The sequence below is a fragment of the Paramormyrops kingsleyae genome, chromosome 7 (assembly GCF_048594095.1).
Source record: "Paramormyrops kingsleyae isolate MSU_618 chromosome 7, PKINGS_0.4, whole genome shotgun sequence".
NCBI classification, from domain to species: domain Eukaryota; kingdom Metazoa; phylum Chordata; class Actinopteri; order Osteoglossiformes; family Mormyridae; genus Paramormyrops; species Paramormyrops kingsleyae.
Window position 1 is genome coordinate 22,825,982 of NC_132803.1, and position 24,019 is coordinate 22,850,000.

At 42.9% G+C, this 24,019-nt stretch overlaps 5 protein-coding genes and 4 non-coding genes across 11 annotated transcripts in view; 7 read left to right on the top strand and 2 right to left on the bottom strand.

The window, feature by feature from the left end:
• Positions 1-24,019, bottom strand: part of usp20 (ubiquitin specific peptidase 20) — a 161,149-nt gene that overhangs the window by 27,509 nt on the left and 109,621 nt on the right. The gene's annotated exons all lie outside the window — the stretch shown is intronic.
• On the top strand, positions 244-2,937 carry rpl7a (ribosomal protein L7a). The gene is made up of 8 exons (XM_072713874.1): positions 244-247; positions 393-545; positions 774-923; positions 1,077-1,217; positions 1,458-1,537; positions 1,927-2,057; positions 2,263-2,332; positions 2,781-2,937. The coding sequence occupies exons 1-8, from the start codon at positions 244-246 to the stop codon at positions 2,883-2,885; spliced, it is 834 nt and encodes a 277-aa protein (XP_072569975.1). The 3' UTR covers positions 2,886-2,937.
• LOC111841875 (small nucleolar RNA SNORD36) lies at positions 268-342 on the top strand. The gene has a single exon (XR_002837790.1). It is a non-coding gene; the product is annotated as a small nucleolar RNA SNORD36 (small nucleolar RNA).
• LOC111841876 (small nucleolar RNA SNORD24) lies at positions 628-699 on the top strand. The gene has a single exon (XR_002837791.1). It is a non-coding gene; the product is annotated as a small nucleolar RNA SNORD24 (small nucleolar RNA).
• LOC111841874 (small nucleolar RNA SNORD36) lies at positions 2,120-2,191 on the top strand. The gene has a single exon (XR_002837789.2). It is a non-coding gene; the product is annotated as a small nucleolar RNA SNORD36 (small nucleolar RNA).
• LOC111841873 (small nucleolar RNA SNORD36) lies at positions 2,517-2,588 on the top strand. The gene has a single exon (XR_002837788.1). It is a non-coding gene; the product is annotated as a small nucleolar RNA SNORD36 (small nucleolar RNA).
• surf1 (SURF1 cytochrome c oxidase assembly factor) lies at positions 3,315-6,308 on the bottom strand. Its single transcript, XM_023807914.2, has 9 exons — positions 6,080-6,308; positions 5,827-5,893; positions 5,408-5,535; positions 5,133-5,215; positions 4,487-4,678; positions 4,072-4,144; positions 3,821-3,983; positions 3,660-3,741; positions 3,315-3,579 (listed from the first exon to the last, which is right to left on the bottom strand). The coding sequence occupies exons 1-9, from the start codon at positions 6,143-6,145 to the stop codon at positions 3,513-3,515; spliced, it is 921 nt and encodes a 306-aa protein (XP_023663682.2). The 5' UTR covers positions 6,146-6,308; the 3' UTR covers positions 3,315-3,512.
• On the top strand, positions 6,383-9,050 carry surf6 (surfeit 6). 2 transcript variants are annotated; one of them, XM_023807912.2, is made up of 5 exons: positions 6,383-6,602; positions 6,852-6,957; positions 7,098-7,307; positions 7,585-7,670; positions 8,077-9,050. In XM_023807912.2, exons 1-5 carry the CDS (start codon positions 6,492-6,494, stop codon positions 8,764-8,766), a joined length of 1,203 nt encoding a protein of 400 aa, XP_023663680.1. In that variant the 5' UTR covers positions 6,383-6,491; the 3' UTR covers positions 8,767-9,050. The 2 variants fall into 2 exon arrangements, with proteins under 2 accessions (XP_023663680.1, XP_023663681.1); XM_023807913.2 differs by having other exon boundaries at positions 6,547-6,628.
• Positions 11,290-24,019, top strand: part of LOC111841854 (kynurenine--oxoglutarate transaminase 1) — a 15,292-nt gene continuing 2,562 nt past the window's right edge. Inside the window, exons 1-18 of the mRNA XM_023807950.2 lie at positions 11,290-11,681; positions 11,849-11,951; positions 12,509-12,567; positions 13,549-13,696; positions 14,616-14,765; positions 14,848-14,934; positions 15,106-15,225; positions 15,324-15,444; positions 15,591-15,667; positions 15,759-15,848; positions 16,089-16,275; positions 16,417-16,493; positions 16,929-17,015; positions 17,101-17,171; positions 18,133-18,139; positions 19,702-19,741; positions 22,285-22,404; positions 23,891-24,019. The exon at positions 23,891-24,019 is cut by the window's right edge and continues 31 nt beyond it. Coding sequence (XP_023663718.2) covers positions 11,874-11,951; positions 12,509-12,567; positions 13,549-13,696; positions 14,616-14,765; positions 14,848-14,934; positions 15,106-15,225; positions 15,324-15,444; positions 15,591-15,667; positions 15,759-15,848; positions 16,089-16,275; positions 16,417-16,493; positions 16,929-17,015; positions 17,101-17,171; positions 18,133-18,139; positions 19,702-19,741; positions 22,285-22,404; positions 23,891-24,019 — 1,648 coding nt within the window. The 5' untranslated portion in view covers positions 11,290-11,681; positions 11,849-11,873. The remainder of the gene's footprint in view (positions 11,682-11,848; positions 11,952-12,508; positions 12,568-13,548; positions 13,697-14,615; positions 14,766-14,847; positions 14,935-15,105; positions 15,226-15,323; positions 15,445-15,590; positions 15,668-15,758; positions 15,849-16,088; positions 16,276-16,416; positions 16,494-16,928; positions 17,016-17,100; positions 17,172-18,132; positions 18,140-19,701; positions 19,742-22,284; positions 22,405-23,890) is intronic.

Sequence of the window (24,019 nt, forward strand, 5' to 3'; positions counted from 1 at the left end):
AATGCTGTATTTTAAATAAAGTGCGTTGCAGTCTCGCCTTTCTTTAAAAATGCAAAAGTTGTACGTGAAGTTGTTGGTTACAGCCCACCTAATGGTTTAGCGCATCTTCGGGCTGCTTAGACGGACGCGGGACTGAGGCGGACGCACGTTGTCACATGTCTCGTTTTTACCTTTTTTGTTAGACTGCGTGTTCAAATTACGATATTAGCGTTGGACTTCAGTATAATGCTTAATTTCCGGTTAATGGGTTTTTTAGTTGAATGGCTGCTGCGATGATGCCTTGAATTTCTTCACCTGAATGCACTGTGTGGAGTAAAAACGAGCTTTTTAACACTGAGCTTCGGCCAAGCTTGTAACGGCGTGGATTCGTCTCTTTTTCATATGCGATTGAGAGAATAACTGCGTATTCTTTACGTCTTTGCAGCCGAAGGGGAAGAAGGCTAAGGGGAAGAAGGTGGCCCCGGCCCCTTCGGTGGCCAAAAAGCCAGAAGTAAAGAAGGTGGTCAACCCCTTGTTTGAAAAGAGGCCCAAGAACTTTGGCATTGGTAAGTAACGTGTGGCGTTAGTTTGGCACAATTTTTTTTTTCTGGCTCTTCCTTGCTTAAGAGTACAAAGCATTGAAGACTGTGCAGATGATGTAAAGAATATTTGCTATCTTATCTGTTGTGCTGACAACCAATCACCAAGATCGCTGATGCACATTTGTGCGGAGTGACTTTAAGATGCATTTTACACTAATTTGATCACTAGTAGGGTACATGTGGTCTTCCTAGGTCAGGATATTCAGCCCAAGCGTGACCTGACACGCTTCGTGAAATGGCCCCGTTACATCAGACTGCAGCGACAGCGTGCAATTTTGTACAAGCGTCTGAAGGTGCCACCTTCAATCAACCAGTTCACCCAGGCCCTGGATCGCCAGACGGGTAAGAGCACTTTTGGAGTATCATGATACTAGGATGTCTTCCATTTGTGATCATGTTGTCTAGACACTGTCTTGCATTTGTTGTTGGTGGATGCTATGTGGATTCTGCATTGAATGTTACAGTAGATGGGTAACCTGGCTTCTGCTCTTTCAGCAACACAACTTTTCAAGCTGGCCCACAAGTACAGGCCTGAGACTAAGCAGGAGAAGAAGCGTAGGCTGGTGGCCCGGGCTGAACAGAAGGCTGCTGGAAAAGGAGATGCCCCAACTAAACGACCACCTGTTCTGCGTGCTGGTAGGTTGGCATGACCTGGCATGGAGGGCCTACTTCTGTAGCTCTGTGGTTAATGTTTTTTTTTTTTTTACCTACTATCTAGTATGCCCGAATAATCTTGGGCTTGAATTGGTCACATTTCATTTGCTTTGATGACCAGTTCCTAATCAGGCTGAACAGTCTCACCCAAAGGTACTTTTCAGGTATTATGGTAAAGTGCTCAGCCTGAGAACATGCTTAAAAAGTTGCTGGATGTTTCAGGTGTGAATACTGTTACCACTCTGGTGGAGAGCAAGAAGGCTCAGTTGGTCGTCATCGCCCATGACGTGGACCCTATTGAGGTATGGCATTTTACTGACCATTTCACTGTCTTGCTATGTGTTATACTGGAATTGAATATTTGAACGAAGGGGCACATGACAGAGTTAAAAAAAAAAATATATGCCGTACAACAGTTGCCACCTGATTTGAGGACAACCTACATTCTGGGCAGTTTTCAAGCACAAATTTTAGCTAAATTTAATGGATCTTTGTTTTCTCAAAGATTGCCGGTCTTAGCTGAAACATGCAAATTGTAGGCTTCATTCAGTTCTTCCTTTGTCATTGTGCAAATGAAAGTGTTAAAACCTCTGCTGAAGAGAAGCAACTTTGTACATCAAACTAGTGACTGAGTAACGTGAGCGTGTTTGGGCAACAGTTATGTTAATCTTTTCAACAAATACCTCTACAGCTGGTCGTTTTTCTTCCTGCACTATGCCGGAAGATGGGAGTCCCCTACTGCATAGTCAAGGGCAAGGCAAGGATTGGTCGTTTGGTTCACAGGAAGACCTGCACTTCTGTGGCCTTTACACAGATCAATCCGTAAGTAAAGTGCTTTAGATACTAGTTGCTAAGAAGAATGCACATTTTATTTTTGGGGCTTTTTGCCATGATGTCTGAATTTCTTCACCTGAACAACCATGTTGTTTCAAATGAGCTTTTTAACCCTGAGCAAAAGGTCCAAGCTCACGGCACCAGTTAGGACGCTTGTGTTATCAGCCATGTTGACTTTGCTGTTCTATTACAGTGAGGACAAAGGAGCTCTTGCCAAGCTGGTTGAAGCCATCAAGACAAACTACAATGATCGATACGAGGAGGTAAGACCCTTACCAGCTGGTTAAATAGTGAGTCAGGAATTAAATATGCCACAGCTTAGCCAGCCGTGCGGTCAGGATCAGGTTTGTGAAGTGAATGCCATGAAAGTGAGACTTGACTCGCTGTACACAACAGGTTTAATTTGAAATTGCTAATATCAGACTAATTCTCAGTTGAACAAACCTTTTGCAATGATGTCAGAATTTCTTCACCTGAAAAACCATGTTGTTTCAAATGAGCTTTTTAACCCTGAGCAGAAGGTTTAAGATCTGAGATACCACTGACCTATTAATGAACTTTTATTTTGATGTTCTGTAAATTGTACTGGCAAGTCCAAGCTATTCAGACTTAATGTTGGAGAAATGCAAGAGCAACCCTGCACGATGTTCACAAGGTTTCGATGGTCTGGACCCCCTTTTTGCAATCCTGATGTTAAACTTCTCTCGTCAGATCCGTCGTCACTGGGGAGGTGGCATCATGGGCCCCAAGTCAACGGCTCGTATTGCCAAGCTGGAAAAGGCGAAGGCCAAGGAACTGGCCACAAAACTGGGCTAAATACACAATGTCCCCCTCTTCATTGTGTATATAATAAAGTGGAAAAATCAAAGGCTTGCACTGGGTGGACCTTTATTTGTGGCCTTCATGCACATCACATAGATCAATGCATGTAAGTGCCCCAGTGACTTAGCATGTCGTGTTATGGGCTCCAAGTTGGTTGCATCCTTTTTATCATGGCTGACTGCAGGTGCCTGCTGTCTAGCACTGTACTGTGCAGTATGACATGATAGTGGCAAGTAGGCAGGTGTTCCTGATATGAGCCCCTAAATGAATTTTTTTCTGCAGTAGGTCAGCATATGCATCATGGCTTTAACAGCCCCAGTTACAATTTCAGTAAATAAGTAAAGTGATTGCTGCTAATTTGTAGCAAACATACCTACTATGTCCATAAAAAGTAGAAACCATTAAAGTGGAGGATGGTCCAAATTCAAAGCAAGATTGTTTAATTGACAGTTCACACATACTAGTTTCTAGCAATAAGGAATAGATTTAAAGAATTGTAGTCCCTTTTAGTTCTCAAAACAAGACAACTATCCATTCAAGTAGTGAGAAGAGGACTGTGCCTTCGTGGCCTGAAGCACAGACCTAGGGGGAACTTGCAAATTAAATCTAGGACCTCAGGTGTTAGAGAGGCACCCGCTTGATGAACTTGGTGTACCACATGTACGAAGTGACCAAACAAAGGCCATACCTGTTAAGGAAAGGAAGAAACATGGCGTTTGTGAAACTGAAGTAATGCAAACAAACTAAAACAAAGAATTCCAGGCTCACCATGTTACTATGTACTGCATGTGCTCATTCCTGAGGGAGACGCGCGTCTGCCCCCCAATGGGCCCTCCGGGAATTGTGCTGGCTAAAGAAATAATATTTGTTACTCTATCTGCTCGATTCAAGGTTGAATTGAAAGATCAGGGAGAGAAAAACTTGCTTACCGAGCTCAGCATCAATGAAAATGGGTTCTGCACCGGTGACCTTGGTCATTGCTTCCAAATCGCGAAAGTGCCATCGGTTCCCCTCAATGTTGTTATTTGGCACAAAAGGCTTACGCTGTTCTGTTAACCTCACCACCCCAACCAGGTCCACTTCATCTTCCACCTAAAAGACAAGTGTGGGACCTGCTAAAGACCACAGAAGCGGAATGCTAACAGATGCAGCTGTGGTACCACATCTAAATTCTTTTTACCTGTCCTTTCATTCTTGTTTCTGGTTTAATCTTCTTCTTTGGAACATAACCTCTGTTGACCAGAATTGTAATCCTGTAAAATTACAGAAAAAATGTTAAATCATCTGATCATGCTCTAATTATTCACAGTGACAAAATATGTCGAGTGCCTTTGTCATTGCAAATATATAAACCAATATAATAGATGGGATAATGAATATATAGAGGTATTTGGTACAATATAATTTAGAACAAATAGCTTTCTCTATTTAAAATATTTTACATATATTGTGCACATGGATATCAAACATGGGGCTTCCCCTTGTCTCAGGCCCCATGTCTGCTGGGATATGCTCCTAACAAATCACTACCTAGCTCTGGATACGAGGCAGATGGATGGATGGACAGATGTAATGAGCACGCTCAGAGCTCATACCCCAGTTCTGTGCAGTGGAAAGGAGTGATGACATTGGCGCCCGATTCGCCACTGGATGTCAGCCTCCCCGCTTCTCTGGCTTCACGTTCTGGGTCGACCGGCGACCTCGGCATGATGTAAAGCTCCTTCGAGTGGTCAAAGCGCCCACGCACTTTAACACGCCGGTACTCTAGTTTGCTCAGTTCAATTTGACTGAAACAATGATCACAAAAATGCAATATAAAATCAAACCCACAGGCTGAAATGTCCAAAAATGACAGCAACCATATCTGCATATACACTGCTATCTTGTTACATAGTGTCAAATTTCTATACTGGTCCTGAAGGTTGTTTGCTATATGGTTGCTTTCATATGGCTACACTCTTAAAACACACTTAGATGCTAATAAGCAAAAATGGAAGATCTGACAATCTAGAAGTTATTCTTTTGGATGATTATTATTTTGTATGTGTAACAAAATGTCTTGTTTATGTACTGCTTCATTAGTATGTCTCAGTTTGCCTAATTAATTCCAGGGCTAAATACCACTCTCTTAATATGTCACTATTAAACACGATTTATATTATTGTAAGGGCTATAATCATTTTCAGTTTGGTATCTTATGTTTCTGAAGCAACTAGCTGGTCAAAGTTCAATGGCTCTTACTCAGTTGGGAGGTCAATAGGCTCAGCAGTGGTCAGACGTCTCAGGTCTTCAATCAACTGTAATTTCCATTCCCTACGTCTCACCTACATTAACACAGAAACTGGTTTCACACAGATATAACTTAACATGTAATAACTAAAGCTGATCCATAGCCTTGCTACAAAAGAACATTGCAAAAACATTAAAAATCTGGTTAATTTGCCAGTATAAAGTTTATTTGTGATTATCTATCTGTGATGACTCTTTTCCACCTTACAGCTATAGAGATTGCATACCTGCCAAGTCCCAAGGCCAAATGTGGTGACAGGAATGAGCAACAGAAACCATTTCAGAAACGAATCTTCTATTTTTTCTGTCTCAGCTGCTGAAGAATTTGACTGTCGGGCGCAGTTGATATTCTTCCCTGAACAAAGAAATGTATGACTGACCGTTAAGAGGGATTTAGAAAAGGCCGCTTCAAGTAATCACAGAGTTATTTGACAGGGAAATTATGTCTGCTGCGGTAAGGGAGTTTGATGCTACTTGCAGAGGTTACATCTTTCTGTTAAGGTCAAACGGGCAAACACAGGTTTGGTATGCAAGGACGTAATATTTTATAGAAGCTACACAGAACAGAAGATACACAAAACGGATGAGGAGACCAATATCACGCCATGGTCAGACCGAAGAAACTACACAGATAATAGTTACTTACTGCTTAAAAGTTTCAAATGAACCCTCTGCCCAAAAAGACTCCTCTTGCTGAGATGAACAAGGTTGGCCTTTTAAAACAGTAATGTGCAATATTTAAAATCGCTATCTAGATATAAAGCATTATAAGAAGTTGTAAAATGCACTAAAATCAGAGGACTTGATTTTGAAATTGAGTGTCCGGGCGCGTGAATCAATGTTAATCGTATTTAAACATCATTTGCACTTTTATAAGTGGAAAGCAGTTTGACACTTACATTGCTGCGTAAAACCTTCAAGAAGTTACCGGAATACCTCTGCATAAACTTCACAGTGACACTCATCCTGATAGAAATTATATTTACATACGCACACGATCCTCGTAAATTGCTACAACAACCAGTACAATTATCTTGCTATATTGGTAGTTTGCTCAATATATTGTAGCTTGTATTTGACGGCTCTACTACTACTACTGGCTTTCGTTTTACAGTGCGCATGCGTAATATTGTGTCGTCACACTATAGGCTTACGAATCGATTACTGCTTGGTGATCGTTAGTTGTAAGATGTAATAGTCTTTTTGTCCATTTTACGAGAATTGGAGAAATGGTTTAGCTTGATTTTACTCTGTACTGTTTTTTTTATAAATTGAGAAATGCTTCAAATTAGGAGTCTAGTTTCCCCTTGAATGACAACTGTAACTCTATTGCTTCTGCCTTGCCATGTGGGAAATGTGTCTTGCAGTCGCAAAGGCGTGCTGTTCGCAGTTTGCGTCCCTGTCGTCTGCTGTTGTTGTGTTGTAAGTTGACGTTTTGATTCAGTTTCGTAAGTTTCTTTTTGTTTTCCTCCAGAAATGTTGTATCATTTAAAGATGTTTGAATTGTAAAGTGTACAGTAACTGTGCATTTTACAATTATCGTGTAAATACTGATAATTCCTAATTGCTATTATGTTTTGTTATACGAATATTTGTTAGAATTATGATAGTACCACCTCAACCAACGGATGAACCAACTGAAACAATAACGTTGTTCTATGTTTGTTTTAGGTCTCCTTTTTCATGGCGAGTCTAGCTTCCAAGGACGTCTATTTTCAGAAATTGGCCAGTAAAGTCTGTGTTTCCCAGAAAAAAGCACCACGGGAAAGGCCCTTCGGTAACGGAGCTGTTGTTCACCCATTCTCTCTTTGTATTTGGTTTTATTTATAAGTAACTTGGTAATGTGATAGGATTTGTTTTATTATTTAAATTTGACATACCTGAAGTCTGAAAGTGAACCTGTGTTGTACTTTTTAGTTCCATTTTGCAATGGAGCTAACGCAGGGCCAGCAAAGAAAAAGAAGCAGAAAAGCAAGCAAAATCAAACTGGAGGGAAAATGTGCAACGCTGAGCCACAAGCAAAGATAAAACACAAGAGTACCACCCGGCCAAAAGAGACGGAAGCCTCTTCTGCAGATCAGAATGCGTCAAAAGAGAATATCAATGACAAATCAGCTGTCAGAAAAGGTCTGTGTAAAAAATAAAATAAAAACGTTTTTGGTCATTTTAATAGTTAATAAAGGTATACACATATCTGTTTCTTGTGTGCAAAAGTGTATAGTAACAAATTACAATGCAGTTTTTAACCATCAATTTGAAAAACCATTATACAAAAAAGGATCTTTTGTTTGGTTAAATAGCTTGTTTCACCATTTATAACCATACATGTCACTTCTATCATTTTGTAAAGTAATGCACATATATGAAGCTAATTTTGTCATTTCATTCTGACTTGTTTTATTAGAGGAGGTGGGTGATTCCAGAGACTTTTCTGCCGTTGACATTTTGCGTCAGAAGCTACATGAGAAGATTGAAAAGTCTCATGGCCATGTAAGTATCTGCAGAAAGTTATGTTCTTACCTAAACAGCTGATTTTATATGTGTATTAACATTTGACTTGTCATTTTTCCTCCATGTGTTTACAACCTTGTAATATTTAAACCAGGGATGTCAAACTCAAGTCCTGGAAGGCTGGAGCCCTGTGTAGCTTAGCTCTTTCCCTGTTCCACCACAAATGATTTAGCTTATGAGCTCTGTGGCAATTAGCACAAGGAGTTGAATCAGGTATGTTAAATGAGGGTAAACCAAAAACTGTGCAGGGCTCCGGCCCTCCAGGACTGGAGTTTGACACCCCTGATTTAAACCATTCAAATATTTTGTCATCATTGTGTCCCCTGGATAGTGCTGTAGCGTGTTCATCAGCTGTGTCGTTTTGTGGTCTTCTCTTTACATTCAGGATGTCGGTAAGACAACTTCATCAGAGGCTCGGGAGAAGAAGCAACAGCGACGCAAACAGGAAAGGGAACGCAAGAAGAGGAAAAGAAAAGAGTTCCGAATGAAGAAACTAGCAGAGAAAATGGACAAGGATGTAAAAATAGAGGATGAAGAAAGATCTGAAAATTCTACCATACAAAAATCTGGGGCTCCTGAAAAAGACTTAAGCAGCCTAGTATACAACAAGATAGACGCAGGCAAAGAGTTCATGAGCAAAGAACAAATGAAGAAAGAAAAGAAGAAGAGTGTGAAGGGCAATTTGACTCCTCTAACAGGCAAGAACTACAAGCAGCTTCTGAACCGCGTTGAGTCGCGCAAAGCCAAACTGGAAGAGCTGAGGGGCAAGGATGAGGCCAAGGCAAAAGAAATGGAGGAGAAGATGAAGTGGACCAACGTGCTGTACAAAGCAGAGGGTCTGAAGATCAAGGACAATGAGGACCTTCTGCGGGCTTCCCTGAAGAGGAAGGAGAAAATGCGTACCCAGAGGAAAAAACGCTGGGAGCAGCGGAGCACGCATGTCCTGGAGAAGATGCAGCATAGACAGGACAAGCGGCGCGACAACATCCAGAAGAGGAAGCATGCAAAGATGGAGAGGCGCAAGGAAAAGGCCCGCAAAAAGGGCCGTGTGCTGCCAGGGGACTTGGAGGGCTGACACTGTAAAGGACGATGTGACACACTTAATGTGCCCAAAAGCTGCTGCAGAGACGGGAACATACAATGCTAGTTTGTTACTATCATAAGGACTTTTAAATGACACTGTGCATTAGAGGTTCAAAGTTTTCTGTTCCTGGTTGTTCACCCTGCCAGTATGCAGTGTGGTGTGCATTTACACATTTTTGATTTGTGTCAGTTAATTTTACATTCTGTCATTTACAGGCAAGATCTTATTATAATTGAAAAACGGGCATCATATGAGTTGATTTTGTTGGTGCAAAATGATTTTCGGCTTTGCTTTTGGTTGTGGAACTGTGTACAGAATGTATACCTAACGGTGGGACAGTTTATGGTTACTACACAGACCATGAAATTGTGTGCATGGATATTTTACAAAAAAATCAGTTGTGAACTTCGGCATAATAACGCACAGACTGTCACAGTTATCCTAATGGGTATAGCTATAATGATGACACATAGGAGCCCTGGTGGGTATAGCTGTAATAATGCATTGCAGCCCTGATGGGTATAGCCATAATAATAACTCATTGCAGCCCTGATGGGTATGGCTATAATAATAATGCTTAGCTAGGAGCCCTGAGGGGTATAGCTGTAATAATAAAGCACTGTGATACTAATGGGTATAGCTATAATAATAACACATAGGAGCCCTGGTGGGTATAGCTGTAATAACGCATAAGAGCCCTGACGGGTATAGCTGTAATAACGCATAGAAGCCCTGACGGGTATAGCTATAATAATAACACATAGGAGCCCTGACAGGTATAGTCATAATAATAACTCATTGCAGCCCTGATGGGTATAGCTATAATAATAAAGCACAGTGATTCTAATGGGTATAGCTATAATAATAACGCATTGTAGCCCTAATGGGTATAGCTATAATAATAACGCATAGGAGCCCTGACGGGTAAAGCTGTAATAACACATTGGAGCCCTGATGGGTATAGCTGTAATAACATTGGAGCCCTGATGGGTATAGCTATAATAATAACGCATAGGAGCCCTGACGGGTAAAGCTGTAATAACACATTGGAGCCCTGATGGGTATAGCTGTAATAACATTGGAGCCCTGATGGGTATAGCTATAATAATAACGCATAGGAGCCCTGACGGGTAAAGCTGTAATAACACATTGGAGCCCTGATGGGTATAGCTGTAATAACATTGGAGCCCTGATGGGTATAGCTATAATAATAACGCATAGGAGCCCTGACGGGTAAAGCTGTAATAACACATTGGAGCCCTGATGGGTATAGCTGTAATAACATTGGAGCCCTGATGGGTATAGCTATAATAATAACGCATAGGAGCCCTGACGGGTAAAGCTGTAATAACACATTGGAGCCCTGATGGGTATAGCTATAATAATAACACATTGCGGCCCTAATGGGTATAGCTATAATAATAAAGCACAGTGATTCTAATGGGTATAGCTATAATAATAACGCATTGTAGCCCTAATGGGTATAGCTATAATAATAACGCATAGGAGCCCTGACGGGTAAAGCTGTAATAACACATTGGAGCCCTGATGGGTATAGCTGTAATAACATTGGAGCCCTGATGGGTATAGCTATAATAATAACGCATAGGAGCCCTGACGGGTAAAGCTGTAATAACACATTGGAGCCCTGATGGGTATAGCTGTAATAACATTGGAGCCCTGATGGGTATAGCTATAATAATAACGCATAGGAGCCCTGACGGGTAAAGCTGTAATAACACATTGGAGCCCTGATGGGTGTAGCTGTAATAACATTGGAGCCCTGATGGGTATAGCTATAATAATAACACATTGCGGCCCTAATGGGTATAGCTATAATAATAAAGCACAGTGATTCTAATGGGTATAGCTATAATAATAACGCATTGTAGCCCTAATGGGTATAGCTATAATAATAACGCATAGGAGCCCTGACGGGTAAAGCTGTAATAACACATTGGAGCCCTGATGGGTATAGCTGTAATAACATTGGAGCCCTGATGGGTATAGCTATAATAATAACGCATAGGAGCCCTGACGGGTAAAGCTGTAATAACACATTGGAGCCCTGATGGGTATAGCTGTAATAACATTGGAGCCCTGATGGGTATAGCTATAATAATAACGCATAGGAGCCCTGACGGGTAAAGCTGTAATAACACATTGGAGCCCTGATGGGTATAGCTGTAATAACATTGGAGCCCTGATGGGTATAGCTATAATAATAACACATTGCGGCCCTAATGGGTATAGCTATAATAATAAAGCACAGTGATTCTAATGGGTATAGCTATAATAATAACGCATTGTAGCCCTAATGGGTATAGCTATAATAATAACGCATAGGAGCCCTGACGGGTAAAGCTGTAATAACACATTGGAGCCCTGATGGGTATAGCTGTAATAACATTGGAGCCCTGATGGGTATAGCTATAATAATAACACATAGGAGCCCTGACGGGTAAAGCTGTAATAACACATTGGAGCCCTGATGGGTATAGCTGTAATAACATTGGAGCCCTGATGGGTATAGCTATAATAATAACGCATAGGAGCCCTGACGGGTATAACTGTAATAACACATTGGAGCCCTGATGGGTATAGCTGTAATAATGCATATATCCTGATGGGTATAGCTGTAATAACGCATAGCAGCCCTGATGAGTATAGCTATAATAATAACGCATTGCAGCCCTAATGGGGATAGCTATAATAATAACGCATAGTGGTCCTAATCGGTATAGCTATAATAATAACGCATAGCAATCCTACAGGGCGCACCGCCCATCGCCCCGCCTGCACAGGAAATTACAGATAGAGCGACCAAGGTTCACGGGGAGGGACTTAGGGGGTTAGTATATAGAGCGCTGGGGATACTGCGGCGTATATCTTCAGTGTAAACCAAGGTAAGTCATTTCAGCGGTTCTTTCTGAAACTGGCTTCTGAGTATGAGACATTGGTCAGCAGTGTTCTCAGTAATTTATTGTGTATTTCTGGTATCTAATACTAATTACGTGTACGTAAATGCATATATTATATCATGTTAATTATTATTGTTTTTGCCTCATATTAGAGAAACGTGAAGAATCCGCACTGTTATGCTCAGAGCAGTTACTGCAATTGTGGTCGGCGTGTGTCAGAACAAAACAACTGTCACTAAAATTCACCCTGTCAAGGTACGTGTATAAAAAATAATCGGTTAACTGCAGGAGGGGTTTTCAATTTTTCCAGGGACCATCGAATAAAAATACACCAGAGCCAGGGACCCCCCTGCCACGAATGTGTGATACTATAGCCTCATTTAGAAATAAGTCAAATAACTGTAAAGAAATTAAACAAGTAACCGGTGACTGACCGGGGGGCGGTGCCGCAAAGTGTTTTTCTCTCCGGCTCTGGTGGTAGGCTTGTTGACTAACAAGTTGAATATGAAATACGTTTCAAAAGTTGAAAACTTTCTGTTTTTAAGAAGAGGAAATAAGAGCGGAAGGGAGTAATGGGATGATCTTCCCGTGGCTAATAACAGGCAATGAGAGTATCAACAATACGTTTTGTAAAGTCTTGCAAAGGGTGTTTGCTTTCTTCACCCGACCCTTGAGCTACAGATGAACTAACATTTTACACCTTATTTGCAGATTTTTCCAGTTACTGTAGAAAGTAATAATAAAATGAACGACTAATCTATTCCTCCAGTAATATTAATGTAAGACGCAATTAACGTTTTTTTTTTGCTTAGATAATGATGTCACGACAGCTGTACGCGCGCAGAATTGAAGGAGTGGACAAAAATATTTGGTAATTACTTGCATGGTTACTGGCCTAAAGCACTACAGATATTTAAAAGAATTGCCTATTAAATATATTGAATTACGTACTCTGTTCTTTTACAATAAATCTGTGACTGGTAACACTCTGTAGATGTCATGTAGAAAAAAATCAAATGGTCATTTATTTTGGGATTTCATCCACATGCACAATTTTTAGTGAACAGATAACATTAATTACTGTCAATGGTACAAAAATGTTTCTCAGAGTTTGTGTACCTTAAAAGGTACAATTATATATTCAGCTGAGGGTACAACTGGCCTATCCAATCCCAAGCAAAGGTACAAATTAGCACCATTTTTTCAGAGAGTCTGTAAACTTTTTCAGCTTAGCAGGAATGTTTCTGGCATGAGCTTTAAAAAACGTTAAACTATAGCAGTTATTATACCGAATGGTATACTATACCGAATGGTATATCAGAAGAGGAGACTCCTTATGCATCCATAATTATACTGAATATGGATTTTTTTTCCCTATAATATAATTCTGGCTTTCATGTGGAAGTGCCTTATATCACATTGTATATCCTGGTGTCTCCATCCCTTCCCACTCTGCTCCCGGCATATAATAGGTAACCCACACAATAACGCTCTACTCCTACAGACGACACTGGATAAGGTTCAGTTCTTGCGGTTAATAAATAACCTTGTATTTTAAATAGAAACCTGGTGAACACATTTCACATATATCCTGCCTCATTATTCTGCAACCTTAAGTTCTGTGTACTGTAAATGTATATATTTTGGTGCAACTCTAAGATGTAATTTTTCTGTAAATGAGTGAGTATTGGAAGGTTTAGATTTTATGCATTTCATTTGAAGGGATATTGGTGACCCCTTATACTTCCATATGTTGAGCCCTATTCTTTCAATATATTGTTCTCTGTGCAACTCGGAAAGCAATCAGGAACAGTAATCGCTCCTGGCCACATGTGTGTTTTGGTCCTGGCAGGGTGGAGTTCACTCAGCTGGCAGCGGATTATAAGGCCGTGAACCTCGGCCAGGGTTTTCCAGATTTCCCTCCACCTGACTTTGTTCGGGAGGCTTTCCGTCAGGCTGTGAGCGGAGAATACAGGCTTCATCAGTACACACGTGCTTTTGTAAGTTCCTTGTTTTCTGATGTCTTATTTATTATAAGAATATTAGAGAGTTGAATGATGTTCTGTTGCAAACTTAAATACAACCCGAATTCCAAAAAAGTTGAGATGCTGTGTAAAATGTACAAATATATGCTCAATTTGAATTTGATGCCAGAATCACGTTTCAGAAAGGTTGGGGCAGGGGCAGCAAAATTCTGGAAACATTGTGTAATGCTAAAATAAAACACAACCAATTAGGTTAATTGGCAAAAGGTCAGTAAGGTGATTGGTTATAAAAAGAGCCCCCCAGAGAGGCAGAGTCTCTGTGAAGTGCAGATGGGGAGAGGTTCAGCACTCTGTGCAGTGAAGATGGGGAGAGGTTCAGCACTCTGTGAAAGTCTGTGTGGGCAAAAAGTGCAACAATTTAAGAATAATGTTCCTCAATGTAATATTGCAAGGAATTTGGGAATTTCATCATCTGCAGTACATCTTTTTCAGAGAAGGCCTTGTATGTTTCAGCAAGACAATGCCAAACTGCATTCTGCACATATTACAACTGCATAGCTCCGTATTAGAAGAGTCCAGGTACTAGACTGTTCTGGCCGCTGTCCAGACCTGTCACCCACTGAAAGCATTTGGTGCATCAAAAAACGAAAAATACAACAAAGGAGACCCTTAACTGTTGAGCAGTTGAAATCCTACATCAGGCAAGAATGGGACATTTCACTTTCAAGACTCCAGCAACTGTGGCCTGTATTATGAAGCGGGGTTACTGGCTTATCGGGGTAACTTGTTGGATTTAAGGTACCACAGTTTAAATGGACTTAATATTCGTTCACTTACATTTTGCCTAGAATACCAGTCTGCATATTAGCCTGTTTTTGGTGGAGAACTGCAGTTAAGTCATAAGGTGACAGGAAATGGTGTTACGCCCTCACAGGGCCATCCGCCTCTCGTGAAGATGCTAGCCAAGTTCTTCGGAAGGATTATGGGCCGGGAGGTCGACCCGATGGAGGATGTCCTGGTCACCGTGGGTGCGTACGAGGCCCTCTTCTGCGCCTTCCAGGCCCTGGTGGACGACGGTGATGAGGTAGTCCCGATGCTGCTTCCTCCTCAACATCTGTTTCGCACCCTGACTTGTCTGACATTAACTCTGAAATTGATTTTCCCAGGTGATCATCATCGAACCATTTTTCGACTGTTACCAGCCGATGGTTAAAATGGCAGGAGGAAAACCTGTTTATGTCCCCTTAAGGCCCGTGAGTCCTGCCTATTATGATTTAATAATTTCTTAAATCCTAACTGAATGGAAACCTCTCCCATCTTTATATATATGCAATTGTTATGAATTAGAGCTTAGGCTTTAAATTGATTTGTAACTTTTGTCAAGGTTCATGGAAACTAAATTTTAAATGCATCTGCTCTCTTAGACAAAGGACAGATCTGTATCAAGTGCAGATTGGGTTTTGTCTCCTGACGAACTGGCCAGTAAATTTACACAGCGCACGAAAGCCATCGTTCTGAACACGCCGAACAACCCGCTGGGAAAGGTGACGGTCTCACGTTACTGAGGGCCATGCCAGTGTGACACTCCTGTGGCTGTACTGATTGTCACTGCACTCTGCCCCCGGCACCTCGACCACTACAGGTGTACAAACAGGAAGAGCTGCAGCTTATTGCAGACCTGTGTGTGAAGCATGATGTGGTGTGCATCAGCGACGAGGTGTACGAGTGGCTGACCTATGAGGGAGCCAAGCACATTAAAATAGGTGTGTCCTTTTTTTTTAAAAAAAAAAAAAAACTGAATAATTGATTAACCCAGATTTCTCTAATAATTTATTAGGGTTTGAGGTTATGAACTATGCTCATCTTGCTGTTTAATGTGTTAATTGCTTTTTCTGAATTGTCTGCGCAGCTAGTCTGCCTGGAATGTGGGAGCGAACGATAACCATTGGGAGTGCGGGGAAGACCTTCAGTGCCACGGGATGGAAGGCAGGCCTCCGGCAGACATCTGTTCAGCAGACCTGTGTATTGTTCTGCACCCCAAACTGTGTTTATATGATTTCTCTGGATTTCATATTAGGTGGGCTGGGCCATTGGGTTTGGACCCCTCCTGACGCATCTGAAAACAGTCCATCAGAACTCTGTGTACCACTGTGCCACTGCTGCGCAGGTAACCGCACATGAAATCTCTTATTGCGCAACTCTTTTTGAACATTAATCAATAAGTAAACAAGTTATTGATTTTGATTTATTTTCCCATTCTTGTTTCCTTGTATATTGGTTACTAAAGAGTTTTTAATCGAGACAGCATTAGGCAGTCAACATTTGCATGTTGGTACTTCTTACATGGAATAGAGATCACTTTGCGGTGCGTAGATAATCACTTCCTGTCACATGACCTGCCGCTCAGGAGGCGGTGGCCCATGGATTTCAGAGGGAGTTTGATCATTTTGGGAGCCCAGAAAGTTACTTCCTCCAGCTGCCTGAAAGGCTTCAGCTGAAGCGCCAGAAGCTGGCTGCGTGCCTTTCGAACGTTGGTCTTCAGCCTGTCATTCCGGAGGGAGGCTACTTCATGATCGCAGATATTTCGGCCATGAGTAAGTGCATCAGTCCCTTGCATGCATACATGCTAGGTCCTGTTTAGCCTGGAGAGGCTTGAGTCGGTGTTAAAAGCATTTGTGCACCTATTGTTTTATTGGAAGAGACGTTTAATATTTTCTCCCTTTTTCATGGGTAAGAGGTAGATCTGCCAGATTCCAAAGCCCAAGATGAGCCGTATGATAACAGGTTTGTGAAGTGGCTCATCAAGAATAAGGTAAACGCACCCATTACTCTCCAAATAACTGATCTAGATCAACCTAGATCTAGATCTATGCAAAGCAGAAAGGGCAGTAGGTCATAGAAATAGGTAATAGTGTCCATCATTGGTAAACCTAAAGCAAATCAACAGAAAATACACAAATTAGCTTCTGTGAACTTATAATAAGAATTCTCATTTGCTCTTTATTCAGGTTTGGGATTTTTGTTTTTATACAATTGCCCCAACAATAATTAGGATTACTACCAACAACATAGTAACCCAAGCAGTTTATATATGGGAATTTACTTTTCTCTTACAGTATCTGTACTATATTACCTTTTAAATACAATTTATCCCTTTTAAGGAGGGACGTATGGTATAAATATTCTGTATTGGCTATAGTATTGTTTTACGGGAGGTGATGTTCACATGCTTTTCTTGTTTGAACAGGGCTTAGCCACCATACCAGTGTCTGCTTTTTACAGTCCGGAACACTGCAAGGATTTTGAAAATTACATCAGGTTCTGTTTTGTCAAGGTAAACCTCTCCAAGGACTTGAAATGGCTCTAACAGTGTAAACCTGCTTCAGAGGCAATGAAGTCTTGTGCTCTCTGTGTAACAGGAGGACTCAACCCTAAACGCAGCAGAAGAGATTCTTAGGAAATGGAGTAAAAGCAGACTGCAGATGAAGTAGCCAGCCGTCACTCACACTCCTGTGTTACCCAGCATTAAAGGGACAATGTTACTCAGTGTCTACACACTCCTGAGAATGAAGACTTGTCAGTGTTGTCAGGTTACACTGCAAAAACTGGGCAACGACTATTTTGCCAACATATTTTATATTTTATGATATGAGATTTTAACTTATACAAGAAATATTGCACTATAATTGTGAAACTACTAACCCAATCTCAGCTGTAGAATTAGTAGAATCTGATGAGAATGCATACAGGCAAGGCTTTTTGAAAGGCTTGTTCTTAATTGTAACATGTACATGATTGAGTAAAAACCTATTGTCAGGTCAATCTAGTTTTAAATTATTATTTGCTACTTCTTAATGGGGTGGGAAAGTTTGACATTTTCCTTGTCATTTCTAAAGGTTAATAATAAGATTCATTAAAAAGTGTTAAAGTTAAAATGTTTATGTCAGTAAAGTTTATGGGTGTCATTTTTGGGTTCTGCTATATTTTGAACTTTAGCTTTTTTTTTAACTCTAGGTGTTTAAATGTCCATTTAAAAACAATTTTCTCTCAGGTAGTAGCCTTTAGGTGAGCTAGACTGCACAGCAAATGGTGATGTTGCCTCACGCTGTGAACGGCGGCAGTTTTGAGACTGACCCCAGCTTGATTCAACTCTCTTTATGCGAGTTTCTGCTCTAGATCCCTTGACACAATTCAGGTGGCATGATCAGCCTAACTTACCTCAAGCAGCAGACCAGCATCCTGTATATGAACTACCTGTGGCTCCTGGAACACTGAGTCATCTTACCTTAATTTCAGAACTGTTGGCTGTTCTGTTTTTTCATCCATCCATCCATCCATCAATCTACTTTTGGCCCCTCATCTTGCACAGGACCACATGAGGGCCACAGTACAGGGCAGGGCAGGGGTACAATCCTGTATTGTTTTAAAATGCAGCATTGACTGAAAAACAGCATTCAGGTAAATATACTTATAGCCGTAAAACATAAGTGAAACTGTTTTTGTGCTCTGCAGAGGTGGAAAGTTCAGTTTCAGAAAGCACAAATCCAGATCAAGGTTTCAGTAGGTTCTGTGGGAATTTTGGGAATTAATGGTATACACTATATAATTAATGGTATACGCTAGTCAAGTGATTAGAACCATGATGGAAGGACAAGAAGAATAATTTAACTACCAAAGAATGATCTATTATGAGTCCTGTTGGTCATTAAAAACAGACATTTTTCCAGTGTGGCAAACTAAAGGAAGAAGTCAGGATGAAAAATGAGCTGGAAAGCCTGGTTTGTTCTGTCAATTTTTGCAATTTGAAACATTCTACCAAGAACTCTAAAGCATGCTGGCTAGAAGTGGTCATTCACTGAGTGCATATTGTCAGGTGATACAAAGATAAATGCAAATGTGCACCATGAACCTAAACTGTGAAATTCCATGCTGACGGGAACTTCCTGAAAGGCAACATTTAAGTAGAAATGCAGAATGATCTAGAATGTAACTCCTCTTTCTACCCAACACCAATAATCATAATTCCTTAATAACGGGGAAATTTTAATTATTATCTGTTGAAATTGTTCAGCAAAATGTACATATTTTAGTTGGGATGATTGTCCAGAGGCTGAATGTTGACACAAGAATTTTTTTGTCACAATGTCACATATTGGTTAAATGCAGAGGACACATTTCGTTGTTGTGCACTGTGTGCTGTGGTGGTGTGTCAACAATGATGACTGATCACCAAATTCAAACAGATTTTGGCATACTTTATTTCAGGGCCTACTGTAGCTAATTCAGTAATATTGTAAGCCTGTACCTTTGCATTTTTCTTGCTATTTGGAAATGTAGTGGATTTTTCACTTGGATTGAAATAGAATTCTGTACTGCATCAGTTTTTATGAAGTAGGATCTGTAGAAGTAATTAATTGTTGATACACCACAACATGTCCTTTGTATTTAACCCATATGTGACATTGCAGAGAGCAGCACCTCACTTAGGGTAATGTGCCGATCAGGGATTCAAACTATCAGCTTTTCAATCACAAGGTTGTATCCTTAACCATTTGGTCACTACTGACCATGTAAGTACTGTTATACTAGGAAGCCAAATATATGAACTTACGCAATAAAGCATTGGTTATAGAGAGAACCATAATTAGGAAATTGTGAAGATTTTCACGGTGTAACGTTCTATCCATATCATAAATCATAGGACTGCAAACCGGACTCCACTGATCTCCATAAAACGGAAGTATAACGCGGCGCGCATGCGCACAAGGGGCTGCCTTCCCTCTGTCGGCTAAGTCATGGCGCATCGAGTCGAGCTCAAGACGGATAAGATGCTTTCAAAACAGGTTTCTGAGCATGAACACGTATTTTTTAATGCCCTGTTTTCTAGATATAGTTGCGCTATCCATCGAGGCCTAATTTGATTTTCTTTTAAATTATTATTCCCTGTTAGCTACATAACATGCTAGCTCGCATGGCTTCTAGTTTGCCATGTGAAGTTACACTGTGCGATTGTTTTGCAGGGTGAAGAAAAGGTTGACTGGAAAAAGTGGAAAGCAGAACGTAAGTTATTTTACAATCCAAAGTGTTTAATTTTTGCAAGTTTGTTAGTAACTGTAAGTCTGTAACTGAAAGGTAATTTTTTTTATCTTATGCTACGGATGTAACAGTCCATCCAGTATGCATCCAGGTGTTTCGTGCATAAATATTGTCATTCTGCATCTCATCTGCGGCATGTCCAGCGATCAGTTCGCCCGCTAGTTGTATTATTTTTTTGGGTTAATTACCGTGTTATCGGTCGTTTCTGTCGTATAGTTATGACGAGTTTTCATATTTAGTTTAATCTACCCTCGTGTCTTACTCTACTTATTGTACCACATATAATTGAAGCTTATGTCATGTCAAACAGTCTGTATTTAGACCGATCAGCCATAACATTAAAACAACTGACAATTAATAACACCAATTATGTCATTCCGCCTGTCGAGTGCCATTATATATTAGGCAAGTGAACAGTCAGTGCTTGAAGTTGACGTGCTGGAACCTAGAAAAATGAGCAAGTGTAAGAATCTGAGTGACTTTGACAAGGATCAAATTGTGATGGCTAGAGAACTGGGCCGGAGCATCTCCAAAACGGCAAGTCTTGTGGTCTATTCCCAGTATGTAGTGGTCCAAGTAAACCGGTGAACCAGTGATGGGGTCATGGGCGCTAAACACTCATTGACGTGTGTGGGGAGCGATGGTCACCATGGGAAGAAGGCAAACTGGTGGAAGCAGTGTTCTACTGGGAAACCTTTGGTCCTGGCATTCATGTGGCTCTTACTTTGACATGTACCACCATCCTAAACATTGTTGTAGACCAAGTATATTCCTTAATGGCAACGGTATTCCCTGACGGTAGTGGTCTATTTCAGCAGGATAATGCACCCTGCCACACTGCAGAAATTGCTCAGGAATGGTTTGAGGAACATGGAAAGAGTTCAAATTGTGTTGACTTGGGCTCCAAATTCCCAAGATCTCAATCTGATGAAGCATCTGTGGGATGTGCTGAAAGAACAAGTCCGATCCATGGAGGCTCCAACCTCACATCTTACAGGACTTACAGGATCTGCTGCTTACAGGATGTTTTGGTGCCAGATACCACAGGACATCTTCCGAGGTCTTTTGGAGTCCATGAGTCAGAGCTGTTTTGGTGGCATGATAGGGATCTACACAATATTAGACAGGTGGTTTTAATGCTATGGCTGATTGGTGTACCTTTCTGAATGGCCTTTCTATTGGTTGTTCATAGTTATTATCATAATAGTACTGCTACTGAAAGAGCAATTCAGTGGTTTCTACTTCTGTTTAACAGTTTGCTCCTGCTTAGATTTGCATAATTAATTGTCTCAGTTCAGAACCATATTAGCGTTACATTTAGGGTGTTTACTTTTCACACCATGCTTCATGTGTTGCATATAATTATGTACATTATATGACCAAAAGTATGTGGACACCAGCTTTTCCAAATCTCATTCTGAAACCAAGGGTGAAGTTGGTTTGTCCATTGTTGCTATAATAGCATGTGGTCTTCTGTGAACGCTTTCCATTAGATGCTGGAACATTGCTGGTGGGATTTGCTGCTATTCAGGTTTGGTGAACTGACCCAGGTTTGGTCCCTTTCTGTGAGCTTGTGTGGCCAAATGCTTCATAAGTGCCCTCTAGCAGGGCAGAAATATGGTGAACTGACTTGGGACGATTGTGTCCTATGATAGTGCCAAATAGAATGTCGCTAACCTCTCCTGTACAGCCACCCATCCTACTGCTAATTATCATTTGGGGAGACTGCATGACTGTGCTTAATTACACACCTGTGAAAGCAATGGGTGTGGCTTAATAAGGTAATTCCTCCAACTAGGGGTGTCCACATACTGTTGGCTATACAGTATATATATGTATTGTGCGTAAGGCTGAGTGATATCACATTGTAGTTATCTGAAATATTTGCAGTTAATATAGTGTTATCTATAAAACGAAAAAGATTAAATTTACCCAAAATATACTCTGCATATCTTTAATAAATGTATCAGACTTTAAACTGCAAAAAGTCCTGCCACACCACCAATGTATTTTTACTTAGTTTAACTACTAATCTCCTCTTTTAAATGATGTTGAGCTGTTCCTTTCTTCACCGCCACTTCAGTGCTTATCGCTTCCATGATTTACCAAAACAGTAGCATGTGGCGTGCTCCGGTAATGAAGTTGAATAAATACAAGGATATGCCAATTTTAAACAAATTACTAACTTTTGGGCATCACAATATGCCTCTAGTTAATATTTTAGCCATACTACTAATCTGCTTATCAAATTGTGCATATAGGGGCAAAAGCCAGCGTCTGGGCAAATTTTTTACGCCATTCGTCTACAACAAACAACGAATTTATTTTTGTATAATGCATTATCACAACATTACATCGTCTCAAAGTGTTTTACAACCTCCCCACCCAAAGCCCCCAGTGAGTAAACCATATCATGCAGCCTTATTTCTGTGTCCAAACAAAATAACAGTAATGCAGATTTGGTCAGTCTTCAAAAAAAATCCTGAATGAATATATTTGAATTTCAGGAAGAGAGGAAAAGAAGAAACGGCAAGAGGCCAAACTTATTAAACAGCTGGAGCAGCAAAAGCAGCTCGAAGAACATGAGAGACAACAGCTGATAGAGGAGACAGGAAGAAAGAAGAGAGGTGATGTACATGTGAAAGGGCGGTGCTCGGGACGGAGGTGGAGTACGCGCGAAAGGGCGGCGCTAGGGACGGAGGCGGAGTACGCGCGAAAGGGCGGCGCTCGGGACGGAGGCGGCGTACGCGCGAATGGGCGGCGCTCGGGACGGAGGCGGCGTACGCGCGAAAGGGCGGCGCTCGGGACGGAGGCGGAGTACGCGGGAAAGGGCGGCGCTCGGGACGGAGGCGGAGTGCGCGCGAAAGGGCGGCGCTCGGGACGGAGGCGGAGTGCGCGCGAAAGGGCGGCGCTCGGGACGGAGGCGGCGTACGCGCGAAAGGGCGGCGCTAGGGACGGAGGCGGCGTACGCGCGAAAGGGCGGCGCTAGGGACGGAGGCGGAGTGCGCGCGAAAGGGCGACGCTAGGGACGGGGGCGGCGCTCGGGACGGAGGCGGCGTACGCGCGAAAGGGCGACGCTAGGGACGGGGGCGGCGCTCGGGACGGAGGCAGCGTACGCGCGAATGGGCGGCGCTCGGGACGGAGGCGGAGTACGTGCGAAAGGGCGGCGCTCGGGACGGAGGCGGAGTACGCGCGAAAGGGCGGCGCTAGGGATGGAGGCGGAGTGCGCGCGAAAGGGCGATGCTAGGGACGGGGGCGGCGCTCGGGACGGAGGCGGCGTACGCGCGAAAGGGCGACGCTAGGGACGGGGGCGGCGCTCGGGACGGAGGCGGCATACGCGCGAATGGGCGGCGCTCGGGACGGAGGCGGCGTACGCGCGAAAGGGCGGCGCTCGGGACGGAGGCGGCGTACGTGCGAAAGGGCGGCGCTCGGGACGGAGGCGGAGTACGCGCGAAAGGGCGGCGCTCGGGACGGAGGCGGCGTACGCGCGAAAGGGCGGCGCTCGGGACGGAGGCGGCGTACGCGCGAATGGGCGGCGCACGCGCGAATGGGCGGCGCACGCGCGAATGGGCGGCGCACGCGCGAATGGGCGGCGCACGCGCGAATGGGCGGCGCACGCGCGAAAGGGCGGCGCTCGGGACGGAGGCGGAGTACGCGCGAAAGGGCGGCGCTCGGGACGGAGGCGGAGTGCGCGCGAAAGGGCGGCGCTAGGGACGGAGGCGGAGTGCGCGCGAAAGGGCGGCGCTAGGGACGGAGGCGGAGTGCGCGCGAAAGGGCGGCGCTAGGGACGGAGGCGGAGTACGCGCGAAAGGGCGGCGCTAGGGACGGAGGCGGAGTACGCGCGAAAGGGCGGCGCTCGGGACGGAGGCGGCGTACGCGCGAATGGGCGGCGCTCGGGACGGAGGCGGAGTACGCGCGAAAGGGCGGCGCTCGGGACGGAGGCGGCGTACGCGCGAAAGGGCGGCGCTAGGGACGGAGGCGGCGAAAGGGTGGCGCTCCGGATGCAGGCGGAGTACGCGCGAAAGCGCGGCACTTGGTATGGGGGTAGCTTGACATTACTCCAGGTGCAGTTCATTTGTACTGAACTTGGTATCCTGTGGTGCATGTCTGCAGGACGGCCGTACACCGTGAGCATCGCCTTGCCTGGTTCCGTCCTGGACAATGCCCAGTCTCCAGAACTGCGGACCTACCTGGCAGGACAGATAGCTAGGGCCTGCACAGTGTTTTGTATCGATGAAGTCG

Bases quoted from the DNA above. Each gene is read 5' to 3' on its own strand.
- surf1 (XM_023807914.2), bottom strand. From the start codon at position 6,145: ATGAGTGTCACTGTGAAGTTTATGCAGAGGTATTCCGGTAACTTCTTG. The intron at 4,679-5,132 runs GTAAGAGCCATT...TCATTGTTTCAG, and splicing joins CCTATTGACCTCCCAACTGA to TCAAATTGAACTGAGCAAAC. The intron at 3,580-3,659 runs GTGAGCCTGGAA...TTTCCTTAACAG, and splicing joins ATGCAGTACATAGTAACATG to GTATGGCCTTTGTTTGGTCA.
- surf6 (XM_023807912.2), top strand. From the start codon at position 6,492: ATGACAACTGTAACTCTATTGCTTCTGCCTTGCCATGTGGGAAATGTG. The intron at 6,958-7,097 runs GTAACGGAGCTG...TGTACTTTTTAG, and splicing joins ACCACGGGAAAGGCCCTTCG to TTCCATTTTGCAATGGAGCT. The intron at 7,308-7,584 runs GTCTGTGTAAAA...TTGTTTTATTAG, and splicing joins CAAATCAGCTGTCAGAAAAG to AGGAGGTGGGTGATTCCAGA.
- rpl7a (XM_072713874.1), top strand. The intron at 546-773 runs GTAAGTAACGTG...TGGTCTTCCTAG, and splicing joins GCCCAAGAACTTTGGCATTG to GTCAGGATATTCAGCCCAAG. The intron at 2,333-2,780 runs GTAAGACCCTTA...TTCTCTCGTCAG, and splicing joins ACAATGATCGATACGAGGAG to ATCCGTCGTCACTGGGGAGG.